This window comes from Cryptotermes secundus, unplaced genomic scaffold (genome assembly GCF_002891405.2).
Source record: "Cryptotermes secundus unplaced genomic scaffold, Csec_1.0 scaffold2252, whole genome shotgun sequence".
Classification (NCBI taxonomy): Eukaryota; Metazoa; Arthropoda; class Insecta; order Blattodea; family Kalotermitidae; genus Cryptotermes; species Cryptotermes secundus.
The window spans coordinates 225,849-239,022 of NW_019732873.1; the positions used below are offsets into that span (position 1 = coordinate 225,849).

Sequence of the window (13,174 nt, forward strand, 5' to 3'; positions counted from 1 at the left end):
CAGAAGAACACAGTATAAAACAGCCCTTATAACTTATCTGTAGGACCTTCATTGTAAACTGTTACTGTATGGGACATTTGATTTCCTTGCACCTATCAACAGCCAGTGAAATTTTCCGTTTAAATGTTCAGTTCTGCAGTGGTGTTCGAAATGTGGTATGACTGTTTGGACAAAGTGGTTGGGCTTATCTTGGAAGTGATATTATATTTCAGCATCCTGTACCTTTTATAGCCATTTTCTTTTTCCATCTGTAATGCAATAAATTATATAATATTAATTCACATTTAATTCATACAGTGATCGTTAAATGTATAAAATGTTATTAAAATGTTGAAATATATATACATACATATGTTGTTATGCCGCTACATGTTTTGGCCTTATAAGGCCATCTTCAGGCAACGCTTATCTAAGGATTCTGATTCACTGTAGGCTAAACAAATGGTATTCTTAACATATGTCATTGATGTTCCTTCATTTCTTTCTGAATTGTGGCTGGTTCTGTGTCATATTAGATGTGTTGTGTTTATGTTGTGCTTATCAGGCATTGCTGTGTGTTCCTTGCATCGTATAGAAACAGCTGCAATTCAAAAAGATCAAAAAGCTATGAAGGAACATCAATGGCATATCTTGGGAATACAATTTGATTAGCATACACTGAATTAGAATCCGTAAACAAGTGTTGTCTGAAGATGGCCTTATAAGGCTGAAACATGTAACAGGATAAAAACAAAATAGTTTAATAACATTTTATACATTTAACGATCATTGTACGAATTTGTGGGAACATCCCACATTATCACGCATTTCTGCAACGCTCGCTCTTCACATCACTTTTCACCATCACGCGCGCTAACCAATCAGATTGCTTCAAACGATCGCATTTATACTACGCTCGGCGCTAGCCCGCGTCTACACCATTACGCGCGCTAGCCAATCAATTCTTCCTCCTCACTTTCGAGTTTCACTCCGCCCCACCGAGCAGTGTATAAAAAGGAGCAGCTTCGAACCGCTATCATCAGTCCCACGCAGTTCATCATCAGCCTACGAGCTAGCCACATCAAGCAACATCAGTCAGCAGGCTTCGTCACCAGCGCTCGGTCTTCGGAGGCATCGGCAGGCTGCGCCAGGCACGACTGCCTCGGCCCTCCAGCGCTCTCACACCCGACTCACTGGGGCACCGCGCCTGGACTCGCCGGTGGTCGTGTTACGGTCCGACTCACTGGGCATCTGGCGTAGCCACTGCCTCATGGCTCCTACGACCGCGCTCAACGACTAGCCTTTTCACCAGCCTTTCTCCTTACCGGTGCGCGCCGCGCTACCTCACCGGTCAAACGTCTCATCAGCCACGGTCCTTTTCAGGGCCAACAAACTGTTCCGAAGAAGTGGGTTGTCAACGGAGTAATGACAAGACTACACATCGACAAGAGCCCCACAAATTAAATGTGAATTAATGTTATATCATTTGTGGCATTATAGGCGGGAAAAGAGAAGTACTTGGAAATGATGTTTGTTTGCAACAGGTTAACTCTTTCACTGGGTATGACAGAATGTTCTGTCATGGTCCAACCATAACACAGTGTATATGACATGCCATTATGTACTCAGTCATGTATATATATCTTCTGGGCATGACAAGCTTACAACTCTTACTGTTGTCTCGATGGCAGCACTGCAGACGACACAGAGCATAGTGCCTGCCATCTGTCCAGTTTCCCTGCATTGCATGTGTCAGGTGACAGTTGAGATGCTGAGTAGTTTGAAGTGTAAGCATATAAATAAGCGTGTTTCTCTTTAACTTTAATAGATCAAAATCTCAATAATATGATGCTCACACAATATATATAAGTTTACAATAGAATCATATTTATTTTTAAATGTAGATTTTGCATTGTAAAGTATTTAGAGATACATGGCAGAAAAGGAACTTGCTAGGAGAGAGTACATCACAGCAGATAAAACTCCCCAGGTAAGCGATTAAAAGGTGAATTGTGACTTTCTGTTTTGTTCCAGCTCCATTTTCAATTGTTACATTTCCCTTCTTGTTTGCTGTGATGTTCGGAGATGTCGGCCATGGACTGCTCATGCTGTTTGCTGGCATCTGCTTCCAAATGACCGAAGAACGGGTGCAGTGGGTGAAGATGGGTGAGGTATGATCTTCTTACACTCATATAAGTAATGGAATATCGTATGATTTAAACTGCTTGCACACTTGTAATTAGAGATAAGGACACACAGTAGCAATATCAAATAAATCATTCAACAAGGAAGGAAATGTATATATAGCATAACAGTTCTGGTGCATTTGCTCCCTTATGTTTAATTATCTCTTAAACTGTAAGACGTTTGGAAAAAGTATATTGGGGATATGATATGTTCCATTTTTCTCTGTACCTTTTTTTCCCAAATTTCTTCTGCTGCCGTGAGTATAATGGTATGTTACATTGGAGATGTGAGCATTAAAGCATGTAATTCTTTATGCAAAATTTCCATTGGGTTTGCCTAATTGAAGCAAAAATTGAAATGGGTTCATACATTTTAGTTGAGCTCACCAGTGTCAAATTCCATGGAAATCTTGAGTTGTGTGATGCATGCAGGCAGATGGAGAGTCAGCACAATTTTGGTTGGTACTGTGCTGGACTCCAAACACACCTAAAAATGTTTTAGAATTGAAATACCATAAGAATAAGATAAAGCACTTGTTAGGATTATCATTAGTATAGTGATGGGCTATGCACTGGACAGCCAAGGGGTCGGAGTTTGAGTCTCGGTAAGGGCAAGATTTGTCTCCACTCCACACCCTCCTGGGCTCTCCCATTGTGGAGTAAAGTGACCATGGCATGAAGCTGAAGAATATATGGACCTGTACATCCACTCCCCCAAATGCCTTCATGGTATAGTTGTTCTTAATTAGTTAAGCACAGGGACAACTTTAGGTTTTTAACCTTTTAAGGTTATCGTTAATAGCAGATGTATTAAGACTATGCATTGGGTGATGGATCACTAGCTTTTCACTATGGAGGCCCAGGTTCAGCTCTGGGGTAGTCCATGTGTGATTTGTAGCATATTGAGTGGCTCTTTGAAATTGAGTGCTGGAAGATTGAGACTGGAGAAGGTCACTGAGCTGTATTGTCAGGAAGGAATTTTAGTAACATGAATTTAGTTAGACAGACTCAGTATTCAGTGAAAAAGTGGGATTTTGTGGTGATTGTACCGAACATTTGCTTCCAGTACTGGTGGGGTAGTTAGTTACAAGTTGTACTGTGTGATGGATTGAACTTATGCACCATATATGGCATATCTATTGTCAATTGCATCACCTGACTTGTTGACATTCGCTGTATGCCAGTGTCAGTACTGTCAAGTGATGGGCTGCTGTCACTGTGTACATAAATGTAATTTCCTCATGTCACTTAGGTATGGAGAAACTTTAAGTACAGCCTGTCAAAATGCAAAATGGTTTAAACATACAGCAGTTGTTGATTGTATTCTACTTGTTCTCTTCCTCCTCTGTTTTGAATAGAGTAAGTTGAAAACTAGTTTTCATGGAAGAGTGGCTGACCCAGCAGGTGAAATTGTAGAACTGGAGCATGGCAATACATGTTAATCTGTACGTGTTTTAACATTTGCAGGTCATGAAACTACTTTTTCATGGACGTTACTTGATCATTCTGATGGGTCTGTTCTCCGTATACACTGGCCTTCTGTATAATGAATGCTTCTCTGTTCCACTCAACGTTTTTGGCTCTCAGTGGACAATAAACTACACAGATCACAGTGTACTGGACAACAAATTTCTGCAGCTGAACCCTGAAACTAATTTCTCAGCATCACCATATCCATTTGGGTTTGACCCAGTCTGGAAGGTCAGTTTTCCTTCACCAAATTTTGAGGTTCTCTTAATAGTTTCATGTGTACAGAAGGCACAACTACCAGCAGCTTGGGCTGCATAAATTAGCATTCTCCCACTGGCTTCAACACTCAGTTCAACTGTGTGAGAATGAAGGTTATCACAGCAGTGACGATGGAAATTACTGTCTTCTGGGGTGAGGTGCCATGAATGTTTCAGAGGAACCTGTTGCCTCCATAGTATGTGCTGCAGGTGGAGGCAGAAACTTCCACCAAAACGCTGGTAACCACCTGTAAGGCTACACAGTATTAACTAGGCCAAGTACTAAGCTGAAGAGGTTAGACCTGGTTAAATGTTTTGCACTATGACAGCTGGTTCATATTTGACCTGGCAATCACTAGAAGCCATTTTGTGCTTACTGACTGGGAGTGAAAGTGCTGTCTTTTCACTTCGAGCACTGACATCTGCTAGAAAGATTTTGTGCACAGAAATGGGACAGTTATTCAGAATACATTGCTCATGAGACTGACAAATGTTTGTGCCTGTGGGAGAGACTACTTACTGGGTCACAGTTGCTCTTCAGTGTGCAATGCCGCTTGTATGTCTGGTTGCCTGAGCACTGGGTGACCTAGCTTCACTTCTGGGGGAAAATAAGATACTGCACTTTCATGATTCTCCTGTATCATGTTACATACTCTCCACACACTTCCATATGTGTACCTCACTTGCAAGAGTGCGTTTTGTTCTAAGTCACATTTAAACTGTGGTTTATTCCCTGACCTCAAACCCAATTTCCTAAAAATTGGTGTTGATGGACATAATACACTTGAGTAGTCAGATGATGTCCTGTTTTTTAGGCGCTATACCATCTATGATGTGTTCTGTTAGTACTTCTCTGAATGTCAGCTGATTTGGGGCCGTTTCTCTACAGAAAATTGATGACACATCACTGCTCCACCTTTTTGTTAACTTGCACAAATGTCATCATGCAGTATGGCCCAGTGCACATGTGCATGAATGATTAATGTATGGAGGATGATCATATGAAGTGTGACTACAAAAACAGCATTAGTTCACATCATTCCTTATGGGAAACTAAGAAAATTCTTGGTCAGATGTTAACAATGCCAGTGTTAACCACTTATAATTCTTGCTTCTTCTTTTCCGGCCTGTGACCTTGAACATTTTTTTTCAGGCCAGTAAAAATGGACTTTCTGTTATTAACTCTTACAAGATGAAGTCATCAGTGATATTAGGAGTTGCCCACATGTTGTTTGGGATCTTTCTCAGCTTTTGGAATTTTAGGTGAGTGGAAATGTAAGATGGACAAGCAGATGGTATACTGAAATCCACTTTTTCATGATCAGGGAATTTGAAAATATGTAAATATGTTAAAATCTATAGAGATCAGTTTTTCACCATCACAGTATTTGCTTGTATGAGTATATACTGTATATATGAGACAGTAACAATAATTTATAACATTCATTCATTTCCTTTATTTTCCATATATCCATACAGGTATGAAACCTAGGATGTGGAAATGGTCCGTTTGAAAATAGATATATCAAGATACATGTACAAAATTACATGAGTCACATAAACGAAATCACTTACATTAATCAGTTAGCATAAATAATAATATAAAGTAAAATATTTAATAAGATAATTTAAAAATAATTTGCTATAAAACTTGCATTAATACAATTTTATTTAAATTACCTATATTAACTGAATTAAGTACATTACAAATTTACAAACTTATGACCAATTATGTTGATAATATTCATTCATAGAATGAATAGCAGCACAACTCAGTGCATGTTGTTATTCTGTGAAGTTTAATTTCTTAGTGTAAATGTAATTCTCTTTTCAGAACTTTTCCAATCATTGAGGTTAGGTCTATTTGATCTACGTTTTTACAAGTAGAAATTGTTGCACATACACAGACATTGATTTTCTTAGATTTTATGTTCCAAATTGAGTAATTATATTGATAACCATGACAGTTTCCTTTTCTACTTTTGGTGTGCTTGAAGTTAATAGAACAAAGATGTACCAGGTATCTGTAATTGTTTCCATTCTGTATAAGATGAATTTGTTGGTTTCACAGGCACTATGCAGATCTTGAAGGAATCCGTGGACAGTTCATCCCACGTCTGTTCTTCATGGCATCAATATTTTTGTACTTGGTGTTCCTCATTTTTCTGAAGTGGGCACTGTATGGGCCACATAAATGTGAGTGTTTTTGTTTCTACATAAAATGTGCTTTAAATATTTCACTGTCTGTGAGATTGGAGCTAGGATAGCTCAGTCTATATAGGGATTTCTCGTGGGCAGGACAACTGAGGAATCGCTGTTCATTTCCTAGCAGATTTTCTCTTCTCCACAGTGTCCGGACTGACTTTGGGGCTCCCTGCAGTCTCCTAGCCAGAGGGTACTGGGGGCTCTTTTCTTGGGTGCAAAGCAGTTGTGGCATGGGTCTGACCACTCAGTGCTGAGGTTAATAGTGCTTGGAACTTTTCTACCATGTGTGTGCATGGCATGGAGCTTAGTTAAGCACAGAGGTAACTTTGTGCTTGCCTCTGTGAGATGTGAGGCTCATGGAGAAGAATATGAAGATCACCATCTTCTGGGATGTGACAGAATGTAGTCTTGTAGAAAAGTTTTGACATTTTGAAGGTACCTGTCACCTCCATCTTCAGGGTAGAAGTCAGTTCTGCTGAAACATCAGTACCTCTCTACCAAGAGGCTTCACAATTCCATATAGACCCTGAAGATAGAAGTCTCTACCAAGAATGATACACAGTGCCACAACCCAGGAGCACTCTTACCACTGTGAAAACTTACATCACTGCGTTTCTTTTCAGCTGAAAAAAGAAGCAGCCATTGTTCTCCATCAATCCTCATGACACTTATTAGGATGGTCCTGCTGCAGAGACTGCCGAGCCGGGAAGGTGATGAGTGTGACCCATACATGTTTCCCTACCAGGTGAGCCACTTTCATATAGAGTACCACTGTGTAATTTTAGAACTCCTGAATTATGTATGAAAGTTTTTCAAATTCTGGTTCAGGTAGCATTTAAACTGCCGAAAGTACTCTTTACTTGTTTGAGTTTTCTTTTAATAAACTGAAATAATTTGCTACAACTGTTCATCAGGAGCTTCATATCTTCAGCATGAACTTGTAGGATTATGTGAAGTTTGAGGTTGTGACAGCGGTATCAGTTTTTGTTAATGTTACAACACTGTCAGTATCTAGACTGTGTAATGTCAGTAGGATGACAGATTAATGATGATTTGGAAAGAATTTGGAAGGAATCTGTCATGATCCAATTGAGGTACTCTTGTAGCAGTTACCTGGAGAGACTGAGGAATACCATAGCAAACCTGTCAGGGTAGCCAGTGTCCTGCCTGAAGTGTGAACAGACCACCTCCTGAACACAAGTTTGGAATGCTCTCACTGTGCCATCTTGCTTACCTGTGGCGAAGTTGGACGCAGTGGGTTCCTCTCTAACATATAAAAATAATCACTTTGGTTGAACTGGTATTTGTTTGGTTTCCAGTATCACATACAGCTGTTGTTGTTGTCAGTGGCTGGGATCTGCATTCCTTGGATGATGTTCTACAAGCCGATGCGTATGTGCATCAAAAATGTAAGCAGTGAGAAGAGCAGGGAGCTGTACACTGACCGACCCACCAGCTAACTAACTGAGATTTCAGATTCCCATAGCAGTGACTATGAAGATTACTGTTTTCTTGGATGTGACACCATGTAGTCTGGTAGATAGGTACTGGTATTTTGGAGGAACCTGCTGCCTCCATATTTATGGACAAAATCATCTGATTCCTCCAAAACAATGGTAGTGTTGTACTGAGCCACATCCAGGAAGACAGAACTCTTCAGATAACTGATTCCGTAGAGTGGAATCCAGTGCATCAAGAAGCTTTCTGCCTTTTATATAACCTGGTAGCTCATTATCATGTTTACTAGAGACAACCACAGGACCCCGTCCTGAGCCAGATTAGTCGAGGCCATATCACACCCTGTTTATTGTCTGTGCATAGGCCTACAACTGGTCTAATGGATTATAAATACCATACAAATTGTTTCCTTGAGAATTTGTATTTTTCTTTGAATATGATGGTAATTTATTGGGAATATAAATCATTTTCTTTGTTTATTTCATCTTGTCCACTTTGTAGCAAAAATGGCACTGATCTTCCGTAACGGAGTTCAGCATACTATGTCCAATGGAAACAGACAGCTTCGTAAGCACTGAATGCTTGTATTTTGTCGGGAATAGCAAAACTGATGAGGGGCAGTGTTTTCTTTGTTTGATAAAGACGTGCAGATGTTAAAATACATTCAGGGAATTATTCTTTGTCAGTGAGCCACATCAGTAGGACGTTGGTATCCTACGTTCAGAAACTGTCTCATCTCCATTGTCAGGAGTTAATGATGAGCTGGAGACAGTCTCCAGAACGTGCTGATTCTGTGTGGAGATTTCACTGGGTGCAGTCTCTGAAACATTCAAGCAATAAATTAAACTATTCTTCAGTCTCTGCTACACTATGAACAACTGTTAAAATTATGGTTTCTTATATTTTAGTCTTTAAGGTTTTACACAGGATACAGGAATGCAAAGGATTCAGAACTGAATGGTGGCAAGTCATCACCTGAGTACTGGAGTGTTGTACTATGTCCTTTAACAACGATTTTCTGGAAACTCTGTTTGTAGTTAGCTAATTCAGATGTGACTCAGAACAAAACACATTCTGAAGTGTCACACCTGCCAGCAAGGTAAACTTATGGAACTGTGCAACACGCTATGGAGAATCCGGAAGGTGAATTTTCTCATTTTCACCCATAAGTGGAGGTAGAACAATCCAGTACTCAGGCAATGAACTATTCCCTGAATCAACTTGTCCGTAATTACTTCAGGAACATAATTTTGATATTTTTCTATGTGACACTTTATTTGCTCAACCTCCTCATTCTGCCAGCAGCCAAGTGCTGGGTCAGAGAAGAGGCCCCCAACTTATAGACTGAAGGTGTGACATTGTGCTGCCTGGCTGGGGCCACTGCACATCTTCGGGGGTGGCGATAGACAAGTATGGAACAATGATGGAATGACAATTAGCAGGGGAAAACTGAAAAAAAAATTTGGAGTGAAAGTTGCTCCATTGCTATTTGTTCCTCCATGAATCTCACATTATATAACCTGGGATTGAGCTCATCCCTCTGTTGCGAGAAGCCTGAGTTGTGTATGGCACAGCCACATTTATTTACGGAACATACAAATATATATACAGTAGAACTTGGTTATAACGTCATCAAAGGGACCTAAAAATAGTGTCGTTATAAACGAATGTCATTGTAACCGAAATGGGCACTTCCACAGTAGCCTTATGTTAGTCACGTAAAAATCTACCAAAAACCGAGTTAAAATGTTGCATTTTTTAGTGAAATACGTAGTTAAGTACAGACTAACGTAACATTAACATGGAATTGCCCAAATGTGTAATATCAAAGACATATTACAGCGCTTTTCACTGACAATACACACCGCACTAATACTGTATATTAAAGGTAGGCCTACTCACCAAATTACAGTAGATTACATCAATTGTTGTGCCTTACTGTACCTAGATACGAGTACAGTAATCAGTTATCTTCATCTGTTTCCTGTTACTTGCCCAATACACACTTTCTAAATTACGTTCAATGTCCATATCAGAGAAATTCAGGAATGAAAATGACGTTACATACGAGGTTGATGCATTTGTGCATGTCGTACTAAGCAAGGTGTAAAAACAGTTGCTTTATGAGGAATTAGTTCGTACCATTGAATATTTGACGCAATAGACAAGGTGTCGCAGAAACCGATGTTGCTATAACCAAGTTTTACTGTATATATATATATTTTTTTTTTTTACTGGGGATAAGGATAGCTCAGTCAGCATAGTGACTTGGCTACAGACTAGATAGTCAGGAATTTGGGGTTCAATTCCCAGCATGGGCAAAATACTTTTTTTTTTTTGTTGGTTGAGGCAATATGCTACAAGCTGGAAGGTTGTGGGTTCAATTCCCAATGAAGTCATTGGATTTTTCAATTCACCTAATCCTTTCAGCTGCCCTATTGCCCTGGGGTTGACTCAGCCTCTAGCAGAAATAAGTACCAGGGATCTTCCTGGTGATAAAGGAGTGGCCGGTGCTTAAGGTTGACACCCTCACCACCATCTGTGAGTTGATTGTCTGGAAAATGTGGGATCCTTGATGTCTCAGAACCCTATGGGCCTCCATGGCCTGTCACAGGGATAGCTTTACCCTACCTTACTGTATTTATGTTATAATGTTGTGAGAGGAACTATACTGCTTCAGTAATGATTTCATTTGGCAGAGAGCTGCTGCAGCAGGAGCCTTGAGCCCCAAGCAGGGCGATGGCACCGTCCTACAGCAGCATGACGAGTCTGGGATCACTACGCAGTCACCAGAACCTGCAGTAGCAGTAACAGAGACGCATGCACAGGCTGAAGAGCTCAGCTATGGCGAGATGTTCGTTCATGAAGGAGTGATGGCAACTGAGTTTGTTCTCGGCGCTGTCTCACACACTGCATCGTATCTCCGGCTTTGGGCCTTGTCACTGGCACATTCTCGTGAGTATAATGACTGATGCCCCCTAGTCTCACTTCCAGAATCTTGTTCTTCCTTCTCAAGAGTCAGGATAGCATGCCACTAGAGTCTGGGGTTTGATTCCTGACAGAAACAGAGAGCTTCCACTTATCCACAATGTCAGTACCAGATATGGGGTCCAGTTGGTAGCACAAATTCCTTATCTGGGGGCAGACAGGTCATGAAAGTGCCCCCATCTTTATGAGTTGCTGAGGTTAAGAGTATGTGGAGTAGTGCCTTCTTACATCTTTATAATGAGGCACTTAGTTAAGCATGAGGAGGACTTTACACTTTGCTTTATCGAGTTTAGAGCCTTAGTTTAAATGTAGCTGACTTTCCAGAACTTCTAAAGTTTGTACTGTGCATGTAAAGTGGGATCAAGACTTCAAAGTGTCCCTCGAGGGTTGTGTAAGCTGTAAGGGTGGTTCATAGGGCAGTAACTGCAGGGTGACCACATGCAGCTCTGTTGGGCTCTATGCTAGTAGCTGCTGTGATTGTGCGCAGTGAAGCCCCCTCAGATGATCAGCCATGTTAGTATGGAGTTGGTATGTTCAGTTGTGTGGACCCTGTCCATCTCTGTCATCAGGCGCTGATGGAGGCTGAGGAAGCCTGTGAAGCACTGGATACCAACTCCACGTTGACATGGCCGATTATCAGGAGTGTTGACATAGTGGTAATGCTCTAAACATTTATCTATAATTTGTTCCGTTTGAATTCCAACATGGACACTGGATGTCCTGACTGGTTTTTCATGGCTTTTCTCAGTCCCTCCAGGGAAATATTAGGATAATACCTCAATAAGGCTGTGGTCACTTCCTTCCAAACTCATCATTTGCCTGCCATTCTACCATTTGGCACTGTATAGTCTCTGTACTGGCAGCATTATTAAATAACTCCCCCCTCAAAGAAAGACAAGAAGGAAGGTAACACAGGTACGTGATTCACATCTTGTTGTGTTCACAGAGCTCTCGGATGTTCTGTGGGCCATGGTGTTCAGACCAGGAATTCGTGTTGCAGGGCCGCTTGGTCCTGTATGTACAGCCATATGTTTTGCCATGTGGGCCGTGTTCACCACTGTCATCTTGATCATGATAGAAGGTCTGTCTGCCTTCCTGCACACTCTGAGGCTGCACTGGTAAGATGGAACTTCTCGTTTCAGCAGGGATATTACCTGCACACTGGCACTGCCTTTCCTGTCACTCGTCATGTCAACATTCACCACATGCAAGCGAGAAATTTTTTTCTTGCTTGCTTCATGCTGCTGAACAAGTTGACCGAGCAGCGTAAATTGGGGGGGGGGGAGGTGCTCTGTACGACAGAATCATCATGATGCTGCAGGAGCTTATGTTCACACAGTGCACTGATAGAGCACTGCACACACTGGTTGCAGGCAGTACCAATTCTGTGAGAAGGTGGATCTACCCATAACCGTCCCTCTGTTGTCATTTGTCATCATTTAAAAAAAAATGCTTATTTAGAAGAGCCTCATCAAATCTCTGTTGTGTGTTTTTCAGTATTTGCGTTATGATGGGATTGTGAGTCTGCAGGGCTGTTATGTGTAATATCACAGAGTCAGTAGTTTGAACTGAGAAGTATAGCATGCCACATTAAATTGCACATTGTCAGCAGCAGTTTTGAGAAGTCAGATTTGATTCTCATGGCAGTTAATATTAGGATCACTGTCTTTGGGATGTGATACTATATATGTTGTTGGTAGCAAGGTGCATACATTTTGAGGGGATTTACTGCTTCTGTCAGTGGTGTCCTACGAACACAGCTCCTGTAGCCATGCTATCATTAGAAATAATGAACTCAGAAATGAGTGGGTGCTGTTTCACCTCTGTGGGCTCAGGAATATGTAAGCACTTAAAGGGCTGATCACAGTGGCTGTGCAACCTAAGGCATGAACTGTCTTTGTTCGTTTGAACTCTGGAATCATGGGTTTGAATCCCACTCAAGGCTTGGATGTCTGTATGTGTTTATTCTGTGTTTGTGTTGTCCTTTATAGGTAGCAGCCTTGCAACGGGCTGATCCCCCGTCCAAGGAGTCCTACTGACTGTCTCAGGATTAAGAAACTGAAGTGAAACAAAGCGTTTCACAGATTCCCTGTGCTCCAAGTGGGAGCAACAGGGAAGAGAAAGAGAGAGCACTTAAAGGGTTCAGGACGTACTGCAGCATGTATTTAAGAATTTTTGGAAGTGTAACACATTTGAAGAATGCTGTCTTTTGGGATATTGCGCCATTTAGCTAATAGAAGAAGTTTACCAGCGGTGGAGGATCATACTGCTTCCATCTTCAGTGTAAAAGAGGCAGGCAGTGCAATGGTTTAACGTGATTGATACACCTGAGGATGGCAGAATAATGCTGAAACATGAAGTGTGAAGTGACAAGTGAAATTGTATGCACTAAAAGACGGTAAATATATACACATTATGTGTAAAAGAGGAAGGTGAGGAACCAGCAGAGACAGCCTGATTGGTTCTTGCTCACTGTTCATTTTCTTACCATCAACCCTGAATATGGAGGTGGAAGGTTCCTTTGAAATGGTGGTAAACTTCAACCACTCTGCATGGCATAACATCTCAGAAGATAGCTCTTTTTATAATCTCCACTTTGAAAAACCTGATGTTCAGTGAGTTTATTTCTTG

At 41.1% G+C, this 13,174-nt stretch overlaps 1 protein-coding gene across 10 annotated transcripts in view; it reads left to right on the top strand.

The window, feature by feature from the left end:
- The window catches only part of LOC111867822 (V-type proton ATPase 116 kDa subunit a), a 30,072-nt gene that overhangs the window by 10,604 nt on the left and 6,294 nt on the right, over window positions 1-13,174 (top strand). For 8 of the 10 annotated variants that reach the window (XR_004513379.1, XM_033752822.1, XM_033752821.1 and 5 more), the window contains exons 9-16: window positions 2,014-2,150; window positions 3,633-3,866; window positions 5,046-5,155; window positions 5,964-6,088; window positions 6,721-6,842; window positions 7,417-7,506; window positions 10,255-10,510; window positions 11,490-11,661. Coding sequence is in view for 9 of the 10 variants with exons in the window: in XM_033752822.1 (XP_033608713.1) it covers window positions 2,014-2,150; window positions 3,633-3,866; window positions 5,046-5,155; window positions 5,964-6,088; window positions 6,721-6,842; window positions 7,417-7,506; window positions 10,255-10,510; window positions 11,490-11,661 (1,246 nt within the window). In the remaining variant the exon portion in view is untranslated. The remainder of the gene's footprint in view (window positions 1-2,013; window positions 2,151-3,632; window positions 3,867-5,045; window positions 5,156-5,963; window positions 6,089-6,720; window positions 6,843-7,416; window positions 7,507-10,254; window positions 10,511-11,489; window positions 11,662-13,174) is intronic. The other 2 variants (XM_023858008.2, XM_023858006.2) reach the window with 1 other exon arrangement.